Source organism: Eulemur rufifrons, chromosome 8 (genome assembly GCF_041146395.1).
Source record: "Eulemur rufifrons isolate Redbay chromosome 8, OSU_ERuf_1, whole genome shotgun sequence".
In the NCBI taxonomy this organism is placed as follows: Eukaryota; Metazoa; Chordata; class Mammalia; order Primates; family Lemuridae; genus Eulemur; species Eulemur rufifrons.
In genome coordinates, this window is record NC_090990.1 from 48070279 (window position 1) to 48094888 (window position 24610).

The following is a 24610-nucleotide window of genomic DNA, read 5'->3' on the forward strand; positions in this document are numbered from 1 at the left end:
TCTCTGTTCACCTAGTACATGGTTCAAATATACAGAGAAACCACATGTAAATATCTGAATTCGAATATTCCATGTGGAGAAAACTGCAAGTGCAATGACTCTGTGGCAGGAAAGGGCTAAGCATGATGACAAACAGCAAGAAAGTAAGCCAGCTAAAGTAATGTAAAAGAAGAGTAGTACAAAATAAGGCAAAGGAGGTGGTCAGGTATTAGATGGATGTATGGCCTAAAAAATCGTGTTAAGCATTTTGGATTTTATCCTAAATGTGAAGGAAAGTGAATAGCACCTAAAATGTCCTTGAATATGTTATTTAAATTTTACATTATGTTTTGTAGAATATTTTAAAAGTGGGAGTTGTTAACAGAGGTTATGACCTCATTTGGAACTTAACTTCATCAGTTGCATTTTCTCATTTATTTGGAATTTAAGTTACTTCATAAGAGTCAGGCTTTCTCATTTTTAAAACATGTACAAGATGACATTAGGGGCTGGGCACGGTGGCTCACGCCTGTAATCCTAGCACTCTGGGAGGCCGAGGCGGGCGGATTGCTTGAGGTCAGGAGTTCGAGACCAGACTGAGCAAGAGCGAGACCCTGTCTCTACTAAAAATAGAAAAAAATTATCTGGCCAACTAAAAGTATAGATAGAAAAAATTAGCTGGGCATGGTGGCGCATGCCTGTAGTCCCAGCTACTCGGGAGGCTGAGGCAGTAGGATTGCTTAAGCCCAGGAGTTTGAGGTTGCTGTGAGCTAGGCTGACACCACGGCACTCACTCTAGCCCAGGCAACAAAGCGAGACTGTCTCAAAACAAAAAAAAAAAGATGACATTAGGACGAACAATGTAATGATTACAAATGATATAATCTGAGGATCGCAGGCAAAATTCTCCTGTTTTGAGACTTCTATATGTGAGATATACATATTACAGAGTATATAAAACATATATGTTACAGTCCAATGAATAACTAGACTGAGTCGTGTAGGTCAAAAAATAGAATATTGCCAGCACCTCAGAAACCCTTGCTATCTGACTTTTTTAAAAAGAGCTTACTTAGGACTATAATCTGTGATAATTATCCACTTAAATGTCAACTGAAATCATATGACCAATCTTTTTATGGGCAAAAGGAATGTTCCCTTAAGTCCATATTTAATTTCAAAATGGAAATTGAGTATATATCAACTTAAAATCTATTCACATTTCAGAATAGAGATGTGTAATCTTTAAGGCATTAATTTTAATTTAAAAAAAGATAGGTATATAAAAAACAGAAGTATGGAACTTGAAGAAAATGTATATACTGTTATACATTTTTGTGAAAGCAAACCTAATAGTAATAGCTTTAAGATAAAAAGCATTTGATTAAAGTAAAGTCAAAGACATTCAAAAGTTTAAGATCTCATTATATGTTTCATTATAACAAATTAGTTAAAATGAGCAGAATTCTTTGTTTCTGTGTAGCTTCTAGTATATGCTTAGCACTCAATAAATGTTAAACAGTAAAATATGAATTAGGCTAATCACCACATATCTAAAACACGCTTTATTAAATTTGAGCCTATTTAAATTTTATATCATAGAAACTGACATGTCACTGATTCATGACCTTTCTCAACAGAAAAAAATGTAACCTATGAAATTGAGATTTGTGGTTTTAAATATTTTAGCAATAAACCACCAGAGAACAACAAATACGTACGGTCAAAAGCTAACAATATTTCAAAATAAAGAATTCCATATTAAAATTAGGTTGTTCTCTATAGAAAATTCTACAAACCTTTTGTAAGTACATTTGAAATAGGAAGGAAAAAGAAGGGAATAAAATATAATAAATAAAGGCAAGCTATCTAAAGATACACTAAATGTGGATAAAACTAAATGGACAACATGGATAAAAATAACATTTAGAAGTATCATTCTTAAACTGTAGTGCAGCAGTACCTGAGTTATGCTCTCTTTAATTTATGCACATGATGGATAGCTTGTTAAGGGGCATATCTGTAGCCATTATAATTGATAGTAGCTGAAGGCAGTCAAGCCATAATTTCTATTTAATGGATGGGATAAGAAGGGAACAAAGTCTGCAGTAGCATTTTAAAATAAGTGCCTAGAAAGTTTACATTTATGTCCAAAATAATATCTACATTCTAGCCTTTTCTATGTTAAATCCTTTGAGAGAAGAGAAAAATCAGCTGCAAAAAGATTCATATATTATTAAATCAAAATCTTGATTTAACCAATAACTAGAAAAATCTTACAATAAGTAGAAAAGAATGTTCAACTAACCATTTGATGAAGGTCCATTTCTGTGCTCTTGTTCTTCAGAGCTTGTGGGAGAAGGAAATGGGCTCATTCGACAAGTTCCAGTTGTTGGAGAGTAAGGTATAATACTTTGCTTCCTTGTGATTTTTGAAGAATCAAATGACTGGAAATAACAATTTGGGACAGAAATACTTATGTTTAGTTACAGATCTCTGAAAATACACATCTTTAAAAACTCATGGCTAGGCATGGTGGCTCACGCCTATAATCCTAGCACTCCAGGAGGCCGAGGCAGGAGGATTGCTTGAGCTCAGAAGTTCGAGACTAGCCTGAGCAAGAGTGAAACCCCGTCTCTACCAAAAATAGAAAAATTAGCGGGGCGTAGTCCCAGCTACGCAGGAGGCTGAGGCAGGAGGATTGCTTGAGCCCAGGAGTTTGAGGTTGCAGTGAGCTATGATGACACTACTGCACTCTACCCAGGGGGACAGAGAAAGACTCTGTCTCAAAAAAAAAAAAAAAAAAAAAAGACCTCAGCAAAATTCAAGCTAACACTCATTTCCTTGCTCTTTCTTTTCAGATTTCAAATATACTCAATTAGCACTGTCAAAGTGAACACGATTCTTTCAAATTAGGTAGAAAGTTCAGGTCTCTACAACAATTAGGGTATCTCAATTTGATATTTATGAAATCTTAACATTAAAGGGTTACTACCTTCTGAGATGGTATTTCCAAACATTAGAGATGGCTGACTCTCCCAATCACTTCCCGACTTTTATTTTCAGCTGGTCCTGAAGTATAATTTTGGGGCCAGGACAGGAAAAAACAGAGAGGCCTATTACTAAGACCCACAAGGATATCCTAGGAAGGATCAGTGCTGTTCTAAACCTTCACAAAATGCTCTGACATAGTATCTTTCTTTAATAATGATGAAAATAATGTCTAAACAATTGAGTTTGGCATTTAAGGCCTTTGAGATTTGGCTTGTCCTACACAATCCACCTCTGTAGCTTCCTCCTTTGTATTCCCAAAGGTGTTGTGCAAACATACCTCTTATTGCAGGTAATATTTTAATAATTTTTTACTTTTCTGTCTGCCCCATTAAAATTTGCTCCCCAAAATCATTTTTTCATCTTTGTACCCTAGAGAACTAAAAAATATATAAAGAATGAATGACTTAAAAGAAACAGTCTAGTAAACTTGGCCATGCCACTCTACTCAGGATATACTCATTTGTTCATCAGTTCATTCATCCAGTATTCACTGACACCTATAGTTTCAGTCACTAGACTATGCACATTTGGGCCTCAGATCGTTCTGTGATTTTAGCTTGGAATGTTCTCTTTTTTCTCTTCCCCAAGACCTAGTCTTTAATATAACAAATTATTCTGGCCTCAAGGAGTAGATTCTACCAAAAGTTAGCAGAAAAGAGGGGAAATCGAAGTGGGCTGCAGTAATCTGTCACAAAAAATAAAAGGGATGAAAAACCTGAAATTTAGAGTGGAATAGACGGCACAGGATGGATATGGGGGATGAAGGAAAGGTCTGAAGGCTCTTATGTTGCCAACACATTATACAACTAAACTAGAGCTTGGTAGTTGACTTGAAATAGTTACAGAATTCTGCATTATCAATTGTCCTTTATTTTTAAGACATCTATGGCAGAAATAGTGGCTGTGTCACTCTTTTCAATAATCTTGGTGTTAGTTCCAGAATCTATACCATCAAAAATATTTTTTTTACAGTTAAATGATAAATATTTTTTTGTATTGGGGTACAAAAAGCATTCTTTATTTTATGTAGCCACAGAAGTAGCCACAAACATAACTAATATCTTTAAAAAAAATCAAACTATAATATCGTGTTATAACTCTAAAGCAATCTTCTTTGTAAGGTGAAAGGGTTTTAAGTCTGTTTATCAGGTGGTTACTATTACCTCTCCATCTTGAGTTTTCACCTGCTTATATGTATTCAGTCATAAACTACGACATTTATCCAATCCCTACTCTACTTTTCCAAGAATTTATTGCCCAGAACTATTTCACTGTGTATGTACAAGAAATGAAAGTTGCTACCCTAATGTACATTTATGTCAATCTGTTTTCCTATTTTCTCCAAAACATTATTTTATACAATTGCCAAATGTCTAAACATTGCAATTGTAGATCATACATTTCTCCTTGAAAACAATGTTCCAGCTTTCAGAAAATAACCGTGTGTGTGTGTGTGTGTGTGTGTGTGTGTACATATTTGGCTTCCCTTTAAAAATACTGAGGCTTCTCTCCTTTTTTTTGGTCATTTATGTAGGTTAAAAGGAAAATGTCTGTCTACAACTACTATACATAGAAGGAAAACTGAAAAGTTACCTTTCTGTATTATTCCATTAAATATTCTTCAGTAAATAATATATTTCTATATATTTGCCCTACTGGTACATACAAAGGCATAGCCTTACTTCCCTAAGTTTTCTTTTCCTCAAGATTTTACTTTCAAGGTCTTCTAACTTTCAATCTTTGAAGATTAAAAGTGATCCTAGAATCCATCTAAGAATTTCCATTCTGCCATAACCCAAACTTTGAAGGTCTTAGCCTACTTATGAATCTCCCACAACAGGAAGAATTAAGAAGAATGGGATTTGAGAGAAGACCGAGCTACTAATTGAGAAGTCAGCACTCTTTCTAATCAGCAAGGATGAGCGCTACCTAGCAGACTCTTTAGAAAAACAGAGGAAAAAAAACCGAGAAGAGAGGAATAGATTCAGCTAGAAAAAAGAAAGGATTCAGGATGTAAACAAAATGTTAAAAAAAAATAGATGTCACAACCACTTCTTTAATAATTTACAACTTCTTTTAATATTTACTGACTCAGAGATATTTAACATGGCTACTAAACAAACAAAAAAAATGCCATGTTCTAAGATTCTATAATCAGTCTAAATGCCACTGTATTTTTTATAAGGAGGTCAAACCTTGTACAGTAGCAAAACTAAAATTTGGGCATTGATTTTCTGCCTAAAAAAAAAAAATCAATGTTCTTTCTATAATTTCAAATAGATATGACATTCTCCTTCCATATCTCTCACAAATTGTAGCTTGCTTTTTCACCTTGCTTAAAGCATATTCTACCAAAAAGGTGCCTGCGATTTTATTGATTTTTTACCTGTTATAAACAGTCTAAAAAGTACTAACTAAGGGTTCTTTTAGGATGAAATATGGGATATAAAGGATCTGCTATTATTATTATAAACGACTAGTCTATGCTGAAATATTTAAAACAGATTATCATAGGTATTCAGCCAACCCGAAACAAAAGGGCAGCCAAAGGGAGATAATTCTTTATAAACTTATACTGGTTAGTTAGGTTATTGGAATATCCCACCTAAGATACAATTATTATGTACTACTAGTACTAATTATGGAATTTACATTAGAAAACTCTAAATACTAGCTGCCCTCAGAGACTTTTCACAATTTGGGCCTAGGATTCTTAGAAGACTGCTAAATATCAACTAAGTTCCTATCAGCTGACACAATTACCATCCTTAAGGGCCCTAAAAATGTTGGAGTCTTGCTGTTTTTATGGTAGCTATGGAGAACGATGGCATTTTGCACTTATCTCAGTGATCTTACAGAGATAGCAGGGAAAGAATATGACCAATACATTAGATCTGTGATAATGGAAATGCTCTATTTCTTGATTAAGTGTTTGATACACAGGGCTATACAGCTCATTGAACTGTATACTCAAGATTTAATGATATGTAAATTTCACCTTGATAAAAAAATTTAGCAAGAAAAATAAAATATTGGCTAAGAAAGTTGATGCACTGGTTATTCTATTTGTGCTCATTATTTTTCACAATTTTAAGATATTAAAATATTAATTTTAATAATAAAGATATCATTACCGTACTGTTACTCTCTTGCACTGTAACTCTCAAGATTTTTTTGTTTTGTTTTGTTTTTAGTGGGCTCGGGAGCATCAAGAAGTTTTTAATGAAATATTTTCATGGCTGTTTCCCATCATGGCTGCTTCCCATTCATATAACCTTGTATTTTTCAGAAGACGAGATGAATTCCACCCTAGATTTTTTTGTTCACTATAGTATGATTTATATACAATAAAATGCACAGATTTTATTCAGCTTAAGGAGTTCTGACAATTGTATACACTGAAACAACAACTACCCAAGATATATATTTTGATCATCTCAGAGGGTCTCTTGTATCCCCTTCCAGTCAATTCCCACTCCCCAGCCCAGAGGCGACCACTTGCTAATTACTAGAACCATACACAATTTTGACTATGCTTGAACTTCATATAAAGTACATAACTCTTGCGCTTGGCTTCTTTTGCTTAACATGTTTTTGAGATCATCTACATTGTTGCTTATGTTAGTAATCTGTTCCTTTTTATTGTTGAGTAGTATTCCTGTTACAGCAAGTTTTACAGCAGGTTGTTCTGAGGACAAACCAAGCGACAAACAGAGAGTCGGAGAATCAAAGTTTATTTGCCGCCAGGCTCAGAGGGGTCTCACGGAGTACAGCTACGGAATCTGAGTGGGTCCTCACCTGCAATTCTGTGGCGGCATTGCATGGCAAAACAGTGATTCACTCCCCTAAAGGGAGCGACCAGGCCCGGGGGTTATACGGGCACATCTTCACCAAAACATGTCTAAGTTCCCACAACAGACGCAGCCAGGTGGACATATGAGAGAACCTCCCCCCCTTTGTCTGTTAAGCTGCAACAACATTCAAGGATCTAGGATGGGTAGCATAGAATCTAAGCCTACAGTCCTTAAATGCATGTTAAAGAACTTTAAGAAGGGTTTCACAGGAGATTACGGTGTCACACTGAGTCCCAGGAGACTTAGGGCCCTCTGTGAACACGAATGGCCCACATTTGGGGTCAACTGGCCTGCAACAGGAACCTTAGACCTCCCCACCATGTGAGCCATTTGGAGAATCGTGACTGGGACTCCCGGCCACCCCGACCAATTCCCTTACATAGATTCATGGTTAGAGATTGCTCAGACCATGCCCCCTTGGGTCCGGTTCTGTGCTAATAAGGGACAGAGCAGGATTTTTGTGGCCCAGAGTACCAGAGACTCCAGCCTATCCAAAGCCTTCCATCAGGAAGCTCCTGAAGAGGATCCACCACTGCCCTACAACCCTACGGTGACACCTCCTGAAGTACCCCCGAATCCACCAGACACCCGGCCACCGTCAGTCTCCCAGCCACCAGTTCTGGACCAAACAGGTGCCGACATTCCTATCACCCGCCAGCTACGGTCAGCTCAGGCCCCAACTTCAGCCCTCCAGATGCCCCTGCATGAGGTGCGAGGTCTGATGCAGGTCACAGATGATGGGTCCATTTAGCCAGGTCAGCCAGTCCTGTACTACCAGCCCATCTCCACCACTGACCTTCTGAACTGGAAGTACCACACCCCGCCATACTCCAAAAAACCTCAGACCCTCCTTGACCTCCTGGAATCCATTGTTCAGACCTACCGTCCCACTTGGGAAGACTGTTGCCAGCTCCTTCTGACCCTTTTTAACACAGAAGAATGGTACTGGATTGTAACTGGGACCCAGAGGTGGCTCCAGGACCAGACTCCAGCAGGAACCTTGGACATGGAGCAGTGGGCACAGAGAGCACACCCGAGACCAACCCGGATTGGGATTTCAACTCCCTGAGAGGATGAGAGGCACTCGGATGATATTTGGAAGCTCTCCTCCATGGCGTCCAGGAGGGAGCCAGAAAACCAACCAACATGAACAAAGTCGCTCTCATCACCCAGAAGCCAGAGGAATCACCAAGCGAATTTTACGAGCGCCTTTGTGAGGCCTACTGAGTCTACACACCCTTCGACCCAGAGGCGGCTGAAAATCAGCGGATGGTGAATGCCACATTTGTTGGGCAGTCCTATACTGACATCAGACAGAAACACCAGAAACTTGATGGGTTTGCGGGAATGACCATCACGGAATGAACATTACGCAGCTGATGGAAGTGGCCCAGAAGGTCTATGTTAATTGAGACTGGACCACCCAGAGGGAGAATGACAAGAAAATGAAACAGAAAGCCGCTCTCTTCGCTGCTGCCCTCGGAAGACCCGACCCATCCAAGAGACCTGGCCCACCACGGGAAGGAGGATCCTAGAGACGAGAGACCCTGAAGCCTGACCAGTGCTCCTATTGTAAGGAGTTTGGTCACGGAAGCATGAATGCCCCAACAAAAGAAAACACTCAACGCCAGACAGGAATCTGCCCAGAGGCTTCCAGCAGGAGCCAGAGACCCAGGACCTCATCAGTCTTACTGGGGTCAACACAGAATAGGACTGACCGGGTTTCCTGACTCTTGGCCCCTGGGGGCCTATGGTCATAATGGAAGTGGGGGGCTGACCAATAACATTCATAGTGGACACTGGGGCAGAACACTCGGTGGTAACAACCCTGGTGGCTCCACTTACAAAGTGGGAAACCACCATTGTGGGAGCCCCTGGAACTCAAGTAGCTCGACCCTTCTTCCAATCCCAAATATGCCAGATGGGGGCCACCAGATACAACATGAATTTCTATACATACCAGACTGCCCCATTACCCTCCAAGGTTGAGATCTCCTGAGCAAACTGGAAGCCCAGATCACCTTCCACCTGGAAGGGACCGTGAGCCTCACGCTTGGCGCCCCAGAGACTCTCATAATGACAGTCACCCTGCCCCGGGAACCAGAATGGAAGCTATACAATGACTCCAAAGAGGAACAGAACCAGCCTGACTTCCGGCAGGATTTTCCGTTGGTATGAGCGGAGGACAACCCCCCCACCCCCATCTTGCACACCAACATGCACCCCTGGTGATCAAGATGAAACCGGAAGCCCAACCAACCAGGAGATGACAGTACCCACCCCCAAGGAGGCTTGAGAGGGAATTCAGGAACACATCGATAGGCTTAAGCAGCAGGGGATTTTGGTGGAGTGCCAATCCCCATGGAACACTCCCCTCCTGCTAGTCAAAAAGCCCAATGGAGTTGGATACTGGCCCGTCCAAGACCTGTGACTGATTAATGAGGCTACAGAGACTCTCCACCCAGTGGTACCAAATCCATACACACTCCTGGGCCTCATTCCTCCTGATGCTGCCTGGTTCTCCTGCCTGGACTTAAAGGATGCTTTCTTCTGCATGCAGCTCACTCTGAAGAGCCAGCTCCTATTTGCCTTCGAGTGGGAGGATCCTTAGACCAGAAGGAAAACCCAGCTGACCTGGAAGTGACTACCACAAGGATTTAAAAATTCACCAACTCTATTCGGAGAGGATCTAGCCACTGACCTCATCTCCTTTCCATGAGAAGAAACCCGCTGCACACTTCTACAGTATGTTGATGACCTCCTTCTAGCAAGCCCAACCAAAGAAGACTGCCACCAGGGAACCTGGTGCCTGCTCCAGTTGCTCACTGACAAAGGATACAAAGTCTCCTGGAAAAAGGCACAGATCTGCAGGCAATAGGTAAAGTACCTCAGTTTCCACATCACTCAGGGGTATGGGACACTGGGACATGAGCGGAAGCACACCATCTGTACAATTCCCAGGCTGACCAGTCGGAGACAACTCAGGCCCTACTCAGGCCTCAAAACAAAGAATTGGAAGGGGCCGAGAGGCAGAAAAGGGTTTTCCAGGAAATAAAAGACTTACTAAAAAGAGCCGCCACGCTAGGGCTACCGGACCTCACCAAAGACTTTTTAACCTGTTTGTACACAAGAAGAAACAAGTGGCTCTGGGGGTTTTGACTCAAACTGTAGGCCTGTGGCAGAGACCAGTGGCTTACTTGTCAAAACAATTGGATCCGGTAGCGGCAGGATGGCCATCTTGCCTCCGTGCACTGACAGCCACCGTCCTGCTACTCAAGGAAGCAAACTCACACTGGGAGAAAACCTCTGTGTGTGAGTCTCTCATACAGTCAGTCATATCTCTAATGAACACCTCAGGGCACCGGTGGCTCTCAAGTAACCAGTTAGTGCAATACCAAGGGCTGCTATGAGAAAATCCACGGGACATCCTAGAGACAGTGTGGACCTTGAATCCCACCACCCTCCTATCCCCTGAGCCAGGGCCCCCAGACCATGATTGCACTGAGGTGGTAGAGGAGGTCTATGCCAGCCAGCCAGATCTGAAAGATAGTCCTCTATCAGCACCAGACTTAGAACTCTACACCGATGGCAGTAGTTTTATCCAGAATGGGAAAGGACTGGCGGGCTTCTCAGTCACCACAGCCAATGAGGTCATCATGTCAGCTCCTTTGCCCCAGGGGTAGTCAGCACAAAGGGCAGAGCTATGGGCCCTCAGGCATGCCCGGGGTAAGAAGGCAAACATATACACAGACTCTAAAAATGCCTTTGCCACAATACACATTCACACAGGGGACTGCTGACTGCAGGTGGAAAGGAGATTAAAAATAGGGATGAAATCCTCCAACTGCTGGAGGCAGTTTGGGAGCCAAAAGAAATTGCGGTCATCCACTGTCGAGGGCACCGAAAGGGCACAGATCTAATTGCCACCGGCAATCGCATGGCAGACCAAGAAGCCAAAAATGCAGCCACCCGAGAATGTTCAGAGGACAATACTCCAACCCAAGGGACATATCTTATTGGCACCCGAGTGGCCCAAAGAACCAAAATATACCCCAGAAGAGAACCAGTGGGCAGAGCAGGAGAAGGCCAAGAAGGATGCAGATGGGTGGTGGCATGTACGGAACCATACCATCTTTATCCCTGATAAATTAGCATACTCTATTATCTCCCGACATCACAACCTGACTCACTTAGAGAAAACAGCCCTCATGCAGCTACTCGCCCGGTACTACTGCATCGCCAAACCAAACTTCCATCCATCGCTGCAGCAGTCAGCACCCACTGCCAGACCTGTGCTAAAAACAATGCAGGGGTCAGGCCAAGACCCGCCCCAGGAATTCAGTACAACGGAACCTCTCCATTTGAGGATGTGGAAGTTGATTTCACACAAGTAAATGCATGTTGGGGGTATAAATACCTGCTGGTAGTGATATGTACCTTCTCAGGCTGGGTAGAGGCAGCCTCATTTGGGAAGACCCGAATCAGCATAATACTAACCTATTACCTGGCCCATCAACTAACCTATTACCTGGAGCATCAGCATAACACTAAACCTATTCTGGTGTATCAACTACCCTATTACCTGGTGCATCAACATAATACTAACCTATTACCTGGTTGGCATTAGCCACCTGAGAGCCCCCCCACCCCTCGGACCACCCCAATTTAATAAAAGTGGGAAAAATAGGGTAGACGGGGCTCAGAATTTGGTGGTGAGACCTCTCCGAGCCTGCTGGCAAATAAATTTTGTTTCTCAGACTCTCTGTGTGCTGCTGGGTTTGTCGTTGGGACCACCCCCTGTAACACTTGCTGTAACAGTATATGTAAGGAGCAGCAGACTTAAAGTCAGAAGGCCTGGGTTCATATAATGATTTTGCTGCTTCCTAGCTATGCTATCATGTCTATACCACTCACCTGAACTTCAGTTTCCTCACGTAACTAATATATTCCCTCAATTAAGTAGCAAAGAGTGGAGAAATTATGAAGGGGCAGGCAGAGAGCACTGGCACTGCCATGTATCTCAGTCCAGGACCCATAGCATCACCTTCTCTTCCCTCCTGGCGGGTAAGAGGGGTGAAGCCAAAGGAATTCCAAACATGCTATTCAAATAAACAAACAAACAAACAAACAAAGGTGAGTGCTTTTGTGGAAAATCTCCCTAAAATCTGAATGCTTTATCTGAGGCTCCACTCCACAATTTTCAGCTTTTGAAAGTGGCCTGGGTAGGGAAATTGTTTTCCTTTTAAAGGTGGATATATAATAATATTTCCTATGCCAGAATGAAAAGATTAAGCATGAAGCCAGATTGATGGACCCCACCTAGAAGCCACTACACGGAATCTCTCAGGTAGATAGATTACAGCAGGGCTTTTTCATGTGTCTCCTTACAGCCCATTCTTGGGACAGGAAGCTGGGAACTGTCCCAAGCAATGGGTGTGATGACAGGCAAAAGGGTTGGCTGGGGGAACAGCTGCAGACCTGCAACTCCTAAGCTTACTCCCACCCCATTCTGGGGCACTATGATTTTATTTATTTGCTACATTGAATAACTGCATCTTGGTTCCCACTTTCTCCAGTAGGTCAACAGCACTAGATGTGTGCAAATGATATATCTTGTGCATTTTAACTTTTTCTTAATATAAATATTGTGGTTTTGTATTTTTATATATTTTATTCTAAGGCCCTCATTTCTGCACTCTGTTCTCAGGTACGTGAGCAAGCTCACGGATAATTTGGTAGCAGCTCCAGATCTGCACAGCAGGAATACTTGTTGTTGTTGTTTTATCACCACAAAGAACAACCACCTGGAGTTATACAGACTATTGAATTACCTCATTTTTGTCAGTAAGAGCTAGCTTTTCTACCAGTTTTCTTGGAACTCCTCTAGCTTAACAATGTTTCTTGGAATACCTGGTTTTAGCTGGTTGCCCACATGACTTGATCTCCTTCTACTGCAAGATTGGAAACGAGTGTGAATAGGAAAGTGGTACTGAGAGGTCAGAGCCTGGGTCAGGTGAAAGGCCTAGAGAAGATGCCAAGGTTAGATGAGGGTGTTTACATACATAATAAAGTATTCCTTATTTCAAACTTCTAATCCTAGGGCATGGAATTTGTTTCACACACCAGACCTACCCTTTACTGAGATTAAGCTAGGTCTACCATGGACATTTGTGTGTGTGTGTGTGTGTGTGTGTGTGTATGAAAATCTGAGTTGGTAGGTATAGGGTTTTAGAATAATATGTACCCATCTGTGCTGCCAAGAAATGAATGTATAAAACAAGGACTAAAATTCTTAACCTTTCAAAATTCTGAACTTTACCTGGTTGGCTTCTAGAGAGACTCATTAGCAAAAACTTTTTTGTAGTATCTGGAGCCAGTGTCATGCCCTGTTGCAATAGTGATCATTCTGTCATAATAGCTAAAGAGAAAGGGAGGTTCGTTTATATGCTGTAAGACAACTATAAACTTACATCACTTTATTAAAACAGGGCAAATGCAATAGACTGTACTGCGTGATGCATGTTTGATTCTGGGTGGGAGGCCAAGAAAGGGAAGATGAATGTATTCAAGTCACTCAAGAACATTTATACAGGCACAAAAAACCTGGCAAAGTGGCCACAAGATTCATAAGAGGTGAACAAACATAACTCCATGTTTACTGATAGAAACCAAAGCTTTGTATAAAATTTTGAATTCATGAGGAGGGAAGAATGGAGAGTAGGAGAGTATGTACCTGTCTGTTCATTTCCTGATCCCATCCCCCCCCTTTTTTTTATTTCAGCTTATTATGGGGGTACAAAAGTTCAGGTTATATATATTGGCCATGTCCTGCCCATCCCCCTGAGTCAGAGCTTCAAGCGTGTCCATTCCCCAGATAGTGCGCGTCGCATCATGCAGTTATACCCCCTTCCCCTTCCCCCCACCCCCCATCCCCCCGAGACAGAACATTCAAGCATGTCCATTCCCCTTGTTACTGAACTTCAGAAGATTGAGTTCCTTTGGGTTTTGGTGACTCTATATCACTGGAGTATGTTTATCTGATGGCTGATTTGCTGTAGAGGGTACTTCCTTTCCCTTCTGCTATACTATTATAATACATGCTGACCCTTTCCCCCTCCTCCTCTTTTTTACAAGAAAATAACAACGAATATTCATTGTACTGGGAAAAAAACTAGAAGAAATAACAATTATAAACATGTATGTATCTAAAAAGAGAGCCCCAAAATACATAAAATGAAAACTGGCAGAATTGGAAGGCAGAAATTGAAAAGTCAACTCTAATAGTCAGAAACTTCAACACCCCACTGTCAATAATGGATAGAAAAACTAGACAGAAAATCACTAAGGAAGTAGAAGACTTGAACAATGCTATATACCAACTAGACTTAACAGACATCTATGGAATCCTCCTATCACCCAACAACAGCACAATACACATTCTCCTCAAGTGCACATACAACATTTGGCAGCATAGATGATATGTTCAGTCATAAAACGAGTCTCAATATATTTAAAAAGGTTGAAATAATACAAAGAATTTCTGTGGCCACATGGAATGAAGAAAAAAATTAATAACATTCTAGCATTCTGGGAGGCTGAGGCGGGAAGATTGCTTGGGGTCAGGAGTTTGAGACCAGCCTGAGCAAGAGTGAGACCCCATCTCTACTAAAAACAGAAAAAATTAGCTGGGCGTTATAGTGCACGCCTATAGTCCCAGCTACTTGGGAGGCTGAGGCAGGAGAATCACTTGAGTCTAGGAGTTTGTGGTTGCTATGAGCTAAATTGATGCCATGCACTCTAGCCCGGGCAACAGAGTAAGACTCTGTCAAAAAAAAAAAAAAAACAAACCAAAAAAAAAAAAAAAACAAAACTTTCAGAGGGAAATTTAGAAAATACATAAATATGTGGAAATTAAACAATGCATTCCTAAATAACCAATGGATCCAAGAAGAAATCAAAATTACAAACACATTGAGAACAAAAACAAAACACAACATACAAAAACTTATGAGATGCAGTGCAAGCAGCACACAGAGGGAAATTTATAGCTGCAAATTACTACATTAAAAAAGAGAAGTCTTAAATAACCTAACCTTTCACCTTAAGAAACCACAAAAAGAAAAACAAATCAAACCCAAAGCAAGCAGAAGGAAAGAAATAATAAATATTAAAGAGAAAACAGATGAAATAGAGAAAAAAAACAATAGAGAAGATAATGAATTCAAAGGTCAGTTCTTTGAAAAGATCAATAAAATTGACAAATCTTTAGCCAGACTAATGAAGAATGGAAGACAGAAAGAGGATTCAAATTATTAAAATCAGGAATAAAAGAAGGGATGTTTCTACTGAACTTGAAGAAATATCCTAGTATCATAAAGGGATACTATAAACAATTGTATGCTAACAAATTAGATAATATAGATGAATTAAACAATTTCCAGGAACACACAACCTACCAAGATTGAATCATGAAGAACTGGAAAATCTGAATAGATCAACAGCACATAAAGAAATAGAGTTAATATTCAAAAAATTTCCAACAAATTAAAGCCCAGGACCAGATAACTTCACTGGCAAATTCTATCAGTTTTTAAAGAAAATGGACACCAACCTTCTCAAACTCGTCCAAAAAATAGGAGGGAAGAATTCCTAATTCATAGTACCCCGATACCAGAACCAGACGAAGACATCACAAGAAAATTACAGAACAATATCCCTTATGAATACAGATGCAAAAATCTTAGCAAATTAAAAGCAGTGGCATATAAAAATATTATATACATCAGGTCCAAGTGGAATTTATCCCAGGGATGCAAGGTTGATCCAACATATAAATACCAATCAATGTAATACTAGACCATATTAAGAGAATAAAAGAAAAAAACACATAATCATCACAATTATGCACAAAAAGTGTTTGACAAAAGCTAACATTCTTTCATGACAAAAACACTCAACAGACTAGGCATAGAAGGGAATTTTCTCAATCTGATAAAGGGCATCTATGAAAAGCCCACAGCTAACATACTTAATGGTGAAATATTGATGCTTTTCTCCTAAGGAACAAGACAAGGATGTCTGCTCTTGCCACTTCCATTTAACATTGTTCCAGAGGTTCTGGTGAAAACAATAGGGGGAAAAAAAAAAGAAAAGAAAGAAAGAAATAAAAGGCATCAGATTAGAAAGGAAATAAATAGTAAAACTATCTTTACTTGGAGATGACATGATCTTATATATAGAATATCCTAAATAATCTACCAAAACCCCCAAATTAGAGCTAATAAACAAGTTCAGAAAAGTTGCAAGATACATGATCCATATATAAAAATCAGTTGCATTTTTGTGCACTAGAAATGACTAATCTAAAAATGAAATTATGAAACAATTCCATTTATAACAGCGTCAAAAAGAATAAAATACTTAGCAATAAATTTAGCCAAAAAAAGTATAAGACATATCCTGAAAACTATAAAACACTGTTGAAAAAAATTAAATATTTAAATAAATAGAAATATATCTAATGCTCATGATTTGGAAGACTTATTATTAAGATGGCAATTTTCCCAAAATGATCTGCAAATTTGATGTAATTCTTATCAAAATTCCAACTGCTTTTTTTTTCTTCCAGAAATGGACTAGCTAATCCTAAAATTCACATGGAATTGCAAGGAATATAGAATAGCCAAAGCAATCTTGAAAAAGAACAAAGTTGGAGGACTCACACTTTCTGATTTCAAACATTTTTTGAATTAAAAAAATTACAGTAACTAAGACAGTGTGGTAGTGGCATAAGCACAGACATATAGATGAATGGAATCAATTTGAGAGTCCAGAAATAAATCCATACATTTATGATCAACTGATTTTTCATGAGGGTGCCAAGGCCATTCAATGGGGGAAAGAATAGCCTTTTCAACAAATGGTGCTGAGACAACTAGATATCCACATGCAAAAAAATGAAGTTGGCTCCTACCCTCATACAATGCATAAAAATTAACTCAAAATGGAAGAAAGACCTAAATGTATGAGTTGAAACTATAAAACTCTTACAAAGAAACATAGATAAAAATCTGTTTCCATAGATTACACAATAGTTTCTTAGATATGACACCAAAAAGACAATCAATGAAAAAATTAATTGGACTTCGTCAAAATTAAAAAATTTGGATGTCAAAGGACACTATCAAGAAGGTAAAAAGATAATCCACAGAACTGGAGAAAATATTTTCAAATCATATATTTTCTAAAATGATGGTATTCAGAATATATAAAGAACTCCTACAAGTCAACGACAAAAAGACAACCCAATTAAAAAATAGACAAAGGATTTGAGTAGATATTTCTCCAAAGAAAATATACAGATGGCCAATAACCACATGAAAAGATGCTCAACATTATTGGTCATCAAGGAAATGCAAATCAAAACCACAATGAAGATATATCACTTTACAACCAGTAGGATGGCTAGAATAAAAAAATCAGATAATAACAAGCACTGATTGACAGGATGTAAAGAAACTGTAACCCTTATACAGTTTTGGTGAAAATGTAAAACAGCACAGGTACTGTGGAAAAGAACTTGGCAGTTTCTTAAAAAGTTAAACATAGAATTACTATATGACCCAGCAATTCCACTTCTAGGTATATAACTAAGAAAACTGAAAACAGTCTGGACACCATAGCTCACATCTGTAATCCCAGCCCTTTGGGAGGCTAAGGAGGGAGGATCGCTTGAGGCCAGGAGTTTGAGACCAGTCTGGGCAACATAGTGAGACCTCGTATCCACAAAAAAAATAAATAAATAAATAAATTATCCGGGCTTGTTGGCGTGTGCCTGTTATCCTAGCTACTTGGAAGGCTGGCGGGGGTGGAGGAAAGATTGCTTGAGCCCAGGAGTTCGAGGTTGCAGTGAGCTATGATCCCACCACTGCATTCCAGCCTGGGCAACAGAGCAAGACCCCATCTCTAAAAAATAAAGAAAGCAAGAAAATTGAAAACATGTTCATACAAAAGCTTGCACAAGAACGTTCATAGCAGCATTATTCATAATAGTATTAAAAAAAAACCCAAATGTTCTTCAACTGAAGAATGGATAAACAAAAGTTAGTAAGTATAATCCATACAGTAGGATATTATTCAGCCACAAAAAGGAATGAAGTACTGTTACATGCTACAACATGGATGAACTTTAAAAATGTAATGCTAAATGAAAGAAGCCAGACACAAAAGGGTACATATTCTATGATTCCATTTATATGAAATGTCTAGAATAGGCAAATCTATAGAGACAAAAAGTAGATTCGTAGTTGCCAGAGGATGGGGGAGGAAGAAATTGAGACTAACTACTAATAGGTATGGGGTTTCTTTTTGGGGTGATGGAAATGTTCTGGAATTACATAGACAGGATTAGGCCATGGTAATAATCAGACTTAGAAGTTTCTTACTAACAGTAATAGAACACGACATTTGCAGCCTTGCCCAAACATCATGGAGCATTAATCTCTATGAAGGTCTGTAGCTGCATTAGGAACACTGGGAGGTGGGAGTTCCAAGCATCTCTGGGAGAGGAAATAGCAGTAGCTTAGGATAAATGGACTCCACTTCAACCAACTGGCATATGAGGATCATCTCCTCTCCTTGGACACCAGAGTTTTTCTTCCTTCAGCATCATATTGGTAAGGCCAAATGACCACGAAGTTACTACTAGTTCCTCTATAGCTTCACAACAATTAAATACTCCTAGAATTATAGGTATATATTTTGAATGTTCAATTTCCCTTTGTATGGGCTAAGGCAGCCTCAGTGGGACCATGGCCCATGGGAGTAGATAACTAGGAGTCAGGCTGCTTCAGGGCTAAGTTGTTACTGGAGTAGATGAAGTATATGACGGCTGTCCAGAAAGTATCCAGCTATTTCATATTACATTTTTCATATTATATAGCTGGATACTTTACAGGCAGCCCTCGTCTATGTAGCCAAGGAGAGAAGCCCAAACTTAACACCAGAATAGAATAGCTGTTAGATTTAAGATGTAAATATAGAGCTACAAACAGATGATGACATAAGAGTACAAAAGCTGAAAATATCAGAAATAGCTCAGGAAATAGAAGAAAAATGTTGAAGAAAGGCCCAGGCTAGGATGCTAGAAACCAGCTTTGAGCAGGTGGTGGCCAAGTGGTACCGAGCTAAGTCAATTGGTTTAAAGGTACAGAACTGGGCCAAACATAACAATGTATTTTTCTAATACAGGATATCAGCTGTGGCATTGGCTACCTTGACACATCCTCATCTGAAGTAAAAATGGATGGAAAACCTGCCACAATGACCATTTAATTCATGAAGAGAATGGATTCTGAAATGGTCATTCTTTTCCATTCAAATAATGTTACCATCTCCCAAAGAACAGTTTTGGGGCAGCAAACAACAGTATTTCATTTCAAGCTGGACTACTCATCTACCAAAATACCATTCTGACCAAAGAAACAGATGCAGAATTACAGTCACAGCTGCATTCTGCACAGAACAAGTTGGATAATGGTACTCTAAATTGCTAATTACACTGTTAATGATTTTTTTAGTGTCATTGCAGTATTTTGCCACCTTTGTTTAAAATTTTTAAAAAAGCACCTAGGAAGTTTTTTAAATGGTAAATTTCTGTTTTGTTAAATACCATTGAGTCTTCCAAAGAGAAATTCCATATAAAACCATTTCTTAAAATGGCATTCACATGTGAGATTTTGTAGGAGCCCATTTATTTACTAGCTATTTGTTTTAATTTACTTTCTCACCACTTTATACTTGCATTTAAGATTACTGAGTATTAGTGTATCTAGATCCATAGTTTGTATGAAAAGATAATAAACTAACATATGTCATGATATGCTGGCACTGGGAATGTGCAGTGACTAGATTTACAAAAGTATAGCAACATTACAATTTTATTTTTATTGTGATAACTATGGTGAAATTTATTACAATTTTAGTATTTTGTCATTTAATCCATGCCCGCATAACTGAGGGAGGTAATTACATTTTTGATATAAAAATGCTAATGTTTTTATTTGACTTTAGCAAATTATAGTACACAGATTAAAGGTATTGCTATTGTTCCATATTGTTTCTTGTACATTTAAGTGGCAGACTACTTTTTTCCTACAAATAGTGAACTAATTTCTACTAAATTATTTCTTTAAGGTTTTTAAATAATTTATTTCTTAAATGAGCACCTCAAACTGACCAAAAACTTCCACATATTAGATTTACAAAAAATATTTTGTATACAGAACATGGTGTATCAATATCACATTGTGTTTTGATAATTTCTATATTTAGCAAGGAAAATCAGTAGTTAAAAATTAAAAACACAATTGTATCATGCAATCACAAACTCTTACATTTTCTTCTACCAGACCATCCAAGTTCAGTGATCTTTTAGCCCTGCAAATAAAATATTTGAAAAAAATTTAGATTTGACATGCTTTAAGTAGCCAAATATTAAATAAGATATAAAAACAAAGGGTCTAAGTTGCTTTTGCCAACTAATTTTATATTATTTATTAAAGCAGAATACCATATGAAGACAGCAATTGTTTATGAAGATGGTTTGTTTTTATTAGCATATTTCAAAATAGGATCATAATTATTAATATCTAAAGGATCATTTTTTTATATATGTAGTTTCATATACAATGACTACTACACAATTTAAACATTAAAGTCATAAACTCTTATTAAAAAATTAGTATATCTGTCTGCTTTAAAATACCATTAATAAAAAATTATACATAAGAGCAAAATAATTTACCTACCTTCAATGGAGATGTTGAAAGTATATTATTTGCAGATGTAATGCACTAGGTGTTAAAGGTATGAGCAAGGTGAAAAAAGTTTTGCACATTATTCCAGCTTTAAACATGATTCAGTGCAACCAGACTATGACTTAACAGAGGAACAGATGCTCTATGTCTTTATAAGTCCCCAATCCATAAGAAACTATTTTTTGTTTCCTTCACTAAACTGATTCAGGAACATGCCAGGCTCTCTCTGCAAAATCTGTTCTGCTAAACTGGATGCCCAGCTGTTGGTGACAATGCTTAGAAAGGAAAGCTGAATATTTATAATACTTTATTTCATACAGCTGTCTTCTAAAGAGCAGTCATCAACATTTTATTGAATGCAGGCTAAATGCTCAAAGGAGAAAAAGGTCAATATAAATTAAAACTAGTTTTCCCAGTGACAAATGCAGCATTAAAAGTACTTTCTTGATTGCTGAGAAATAGAAATTAAGTTATTTAAAATATTAGACAATTGGAGCATAAAGCAAAAGAAGACTATTATAAAGACTGTATTATACAAACCAAAAAAATTTTGTATAGATCCCAGAAAATGATTATTCTTAAATAACTACTAATTTATAAACAGAAACAAGAAAAAATAGAAGAGATGTTCAACCTCAGAAAATTACTGGGCAGTAAAAATACTAAATACAAAAATTATTTTAAAAGGCTTTACTCAATTTTGCTATCATATCTACATTAGCCTATCACAACATTATTTCTTGAGATTAATTAAACCAGTTTAAGAATCATTTATATCGTTTACAAGTTCACTTAAAATTAATTTAATGTGAATTCTCAATGAAACAAGAGGAGAAAAGGGGTAAGAACAAACAAAAATGGAAGATATTTTTAAAAAATGTATATTTAGCTTTGGAATATACATTGCCCTATTTGGGTATGTGAGATGTTCTGGTATTTATAACACTTCAAAAATAGAAATCAAAAAACTGAAGTTACACAGTACAGCATTTCATACCCTTTGTTTCTAAATGCTGTTAAGATGCAATACTACCTTTTAGAAGACCCACAAACCCTATCCAGATGTTAACTCTTTAAAATATTATTGCTTTATTACTGATGGTTAATTCTTAGAGAAAGTAACTAAATGTTTGGATTTAAAAGGTTTACAGATTAGGTTTTAGGTTAATCTAAGAAACCCAAGGAAATATGTAAAGGTAAATAAGAAAGTGAACTGAATTAAAATAGGCTCTCAACTCCCACTTTACCTATGTTTGGTGAGAATCTAAAAACATGACTTATTGAGGGCAATGTAGTATTCAGATAATTCAGGCATCTAATAACCAAAAGTTGATAATATTTATAAGAATCCTAAAAAGATTTAATAGACAAGACTAGAAGAAATCATTTAGTTTAGTTCAGCCAAAAGAGAAAAGAGTTTGTGCAACTTGCCTACTGTCATACATCTTGAGGGAAAGAAACTCAGATCTCAAGTCTTATGCATAATAAACCTTTGTTGAATTGAGGGGGAGGGAATTAAAGAGAAAACCTACTAGAGGAATTTATGACCACCTATTCTTAACACTGTATTGGAACTGAACCCACTCACTGTCAAGTTATCATTCATGAAATCAAACACCTACTATACACACGGTACTCTTTTACCCAACTAATTTATATTACATCATGCATGAGATGATGCTAAATTGAGTAGGATGATGTTAATAGGGATAGAAAAGAGATGGATGAAATACATGAAGAGCAGACAAAACTTGATTAGATATATGAAATAAATATCTTCCTAAAATGTTTACTCATTTGCTACCGGTATTAGTTAACAATTAAAAGTGCTATCTTTCTGGTAGTTCTATAAAGTTATAAGTTGCTCCTGTAGCTACTATTTCAGTTTTAAAAAATGTGCACATGAAAATGGGCAAAGGATTTTAATACACATGTCTCCAAATAAGATATACTAATGGCCAATAAGCACACCTCTAATCACAGGGAAATGTAAATTAGAACCATGATGAGATACATTGCATCCATTAGGATGGCTACTATCAAGAAAACAGAAACTAATAAGTATTGGTGAGAATGTAGAGAAATTGGAATGCTTGTGTACTGCTGGTGGGAATGCAAAATGGTGCAGCAGCTATGGAAAACAGTATGGCAGTTCCAATGTTCACAGCAGCAATGTTTACAATAGCCAAAAGGTAGAAAAGCAACCCAAGTGTTTACTGGCAGATGAATGAGTAAACAAAAAGTGATATATACATGAAATGGAATATTGTTCAGCCTTAAAAGGAAGGAACTTTGACACATACTACAACATACATGAGCCTTGAAGACATTATGCTAAGATAGGCCAGTCACAAAAGAACAACTATTGAATGATTCCACTCATATGAGAATAGTCAAATTCACAGAGACAGAAAACAGAATGGTGGTTGTCAGGGGCTAGAGGGATAGAGGAATGGGAAATTATTGTTCATTTAATGGCTAAGATGAAAAAAGTTCTGGAGATGGTTGGTGATGTTTGCACAAGGTGAATGTACTTAATGCCACTGAACTATACACTTAAAATGGTTAAAATAATTTTATTTTATATTTTAGCACAATTTTAAAACCAGTATTTTTTTTAAAGGACATCTACTTTTGTATCCTAATTACTTCCCTCTTACAGGTAACACTTATAACCTCTGTGGGTGACTTCTCATTTCCAACTTACCCAAATTTCCACCTATGCCCATAATTTAAGTTATAATTCATGTTTAGATGTACAAGGTTTAGGTTCACTGGGATCAAGATTCTGGCTGCTACCAGAATTATTGCTGTTGATAATTTTAAAAAGATAAAACATCGGACATGCAATTTTGTATTAACAGGAGAGAAAATATGTTTGTATAGTTAGGTATATTATTCTCTAAGACTATCCTTCCCTATTCTATTGAGCTTAACACATGGTAGTATCCTGAGTAGGATTCTCTGATTCATCAGAACAGAACAAGTGAATGAGTTTTATTATACAATTTACTAACACCAGTTATAATATTAAAGAAATTTATTCTAGAAAAAAACCCTATCATTTGATTCCTAATCAAAAACCAGGAATGATACCTCAGAAACTCATGAAATATTGATTTGAGGTTCTCTTATAGGACTTTTAACACATTGAATATGATTTTGAATAGCTGGGCAGAAGGTGGGAGTAGGGGGTGACAAATAAACTTAGTAAAGCAGATAAGACTCAGGGAATCTTCATGCTACACCAAATTCTTCCCTAAGGTTGGGCAAATCACATAATTTCATTAAGCTTCACAAAGCTGATAATAATACTGGCCTGTAAGGTAGTAAGACATTTCTGAGTGGAAGATAAAAATATCACTTAGTATTTTCAGTGCTTCCATTTACTCCTCACTATGCTGGAGATTATAATATTGCCAGCTACAACTTCACAAGAGTGTTTAGAGGATTACAGAGTATGCTTATGACATGCTTAGAAATCCTCTGATGAAAGGCAATGGCCAAATTCATATCCCATGTGAGTCCTTAAGTGTAAATTGAGATATCTGAAATCATTTATTTTCCATTCTATGTGTGAGAATGAGCAAAGAAGGGAGAAGAATCTCCTATATCCTTTTTGCATTCTCCTTTGCATTTAGTATATGATCTTTTGTGTTCAAAATTTCAAGTGGTCACACAAAATATCTCTACCACAGCATGAGTGAGGGGGAACACCACTCCATTACATGTGGACATGTGGTCACTGTAAGAAAGCAACTAAACGAATGTTTAATCCTGCTATTCTTCATGATAAAACTGGCCCAAAATTTTCAGCAATTATTATGCAACCTATATTTATGCTGTCAAAACTTTCCTTATCAAAAGATTAATAGATAATTAGCCAAAGAATTCTTACAGAGGCCA

At 37.9% G+C, this 24610-nt stretch overlaps 1 protein-coding gene across 4 annotated transcripts in view; it reads right to left on the reverse strand.

The window, feature by feature from the left end:
* Nucleotides 1-24610, reverse strand: part of ITGB3BP (integrin subunit beta 3 binding protein) — an 81790-nt gene that overhangs the window by 36987 nt on the left and 20193 nt on the right. For 3 of the 4 annotated variants that reach the window (XM_069478021.1, XM_069478022.1, XM_069478023.1), the window contains exons 2-3: nt 20282-20324; nt 2288-2426 (exon numbers count right to left, since the gene is read on the reverse strand). In XM_069478021.1, the coding sequence (XP_069334122.1) occupies nt 2288-2426; nt 20282-20324 (182 nt within the window). The remainder of the gene's footprint in view (nt 1-2287; nt 2427-20281; nt 20325-24610) is intronic. The other variant, XM_069478024.1, reaches the window with a different exon arrangement.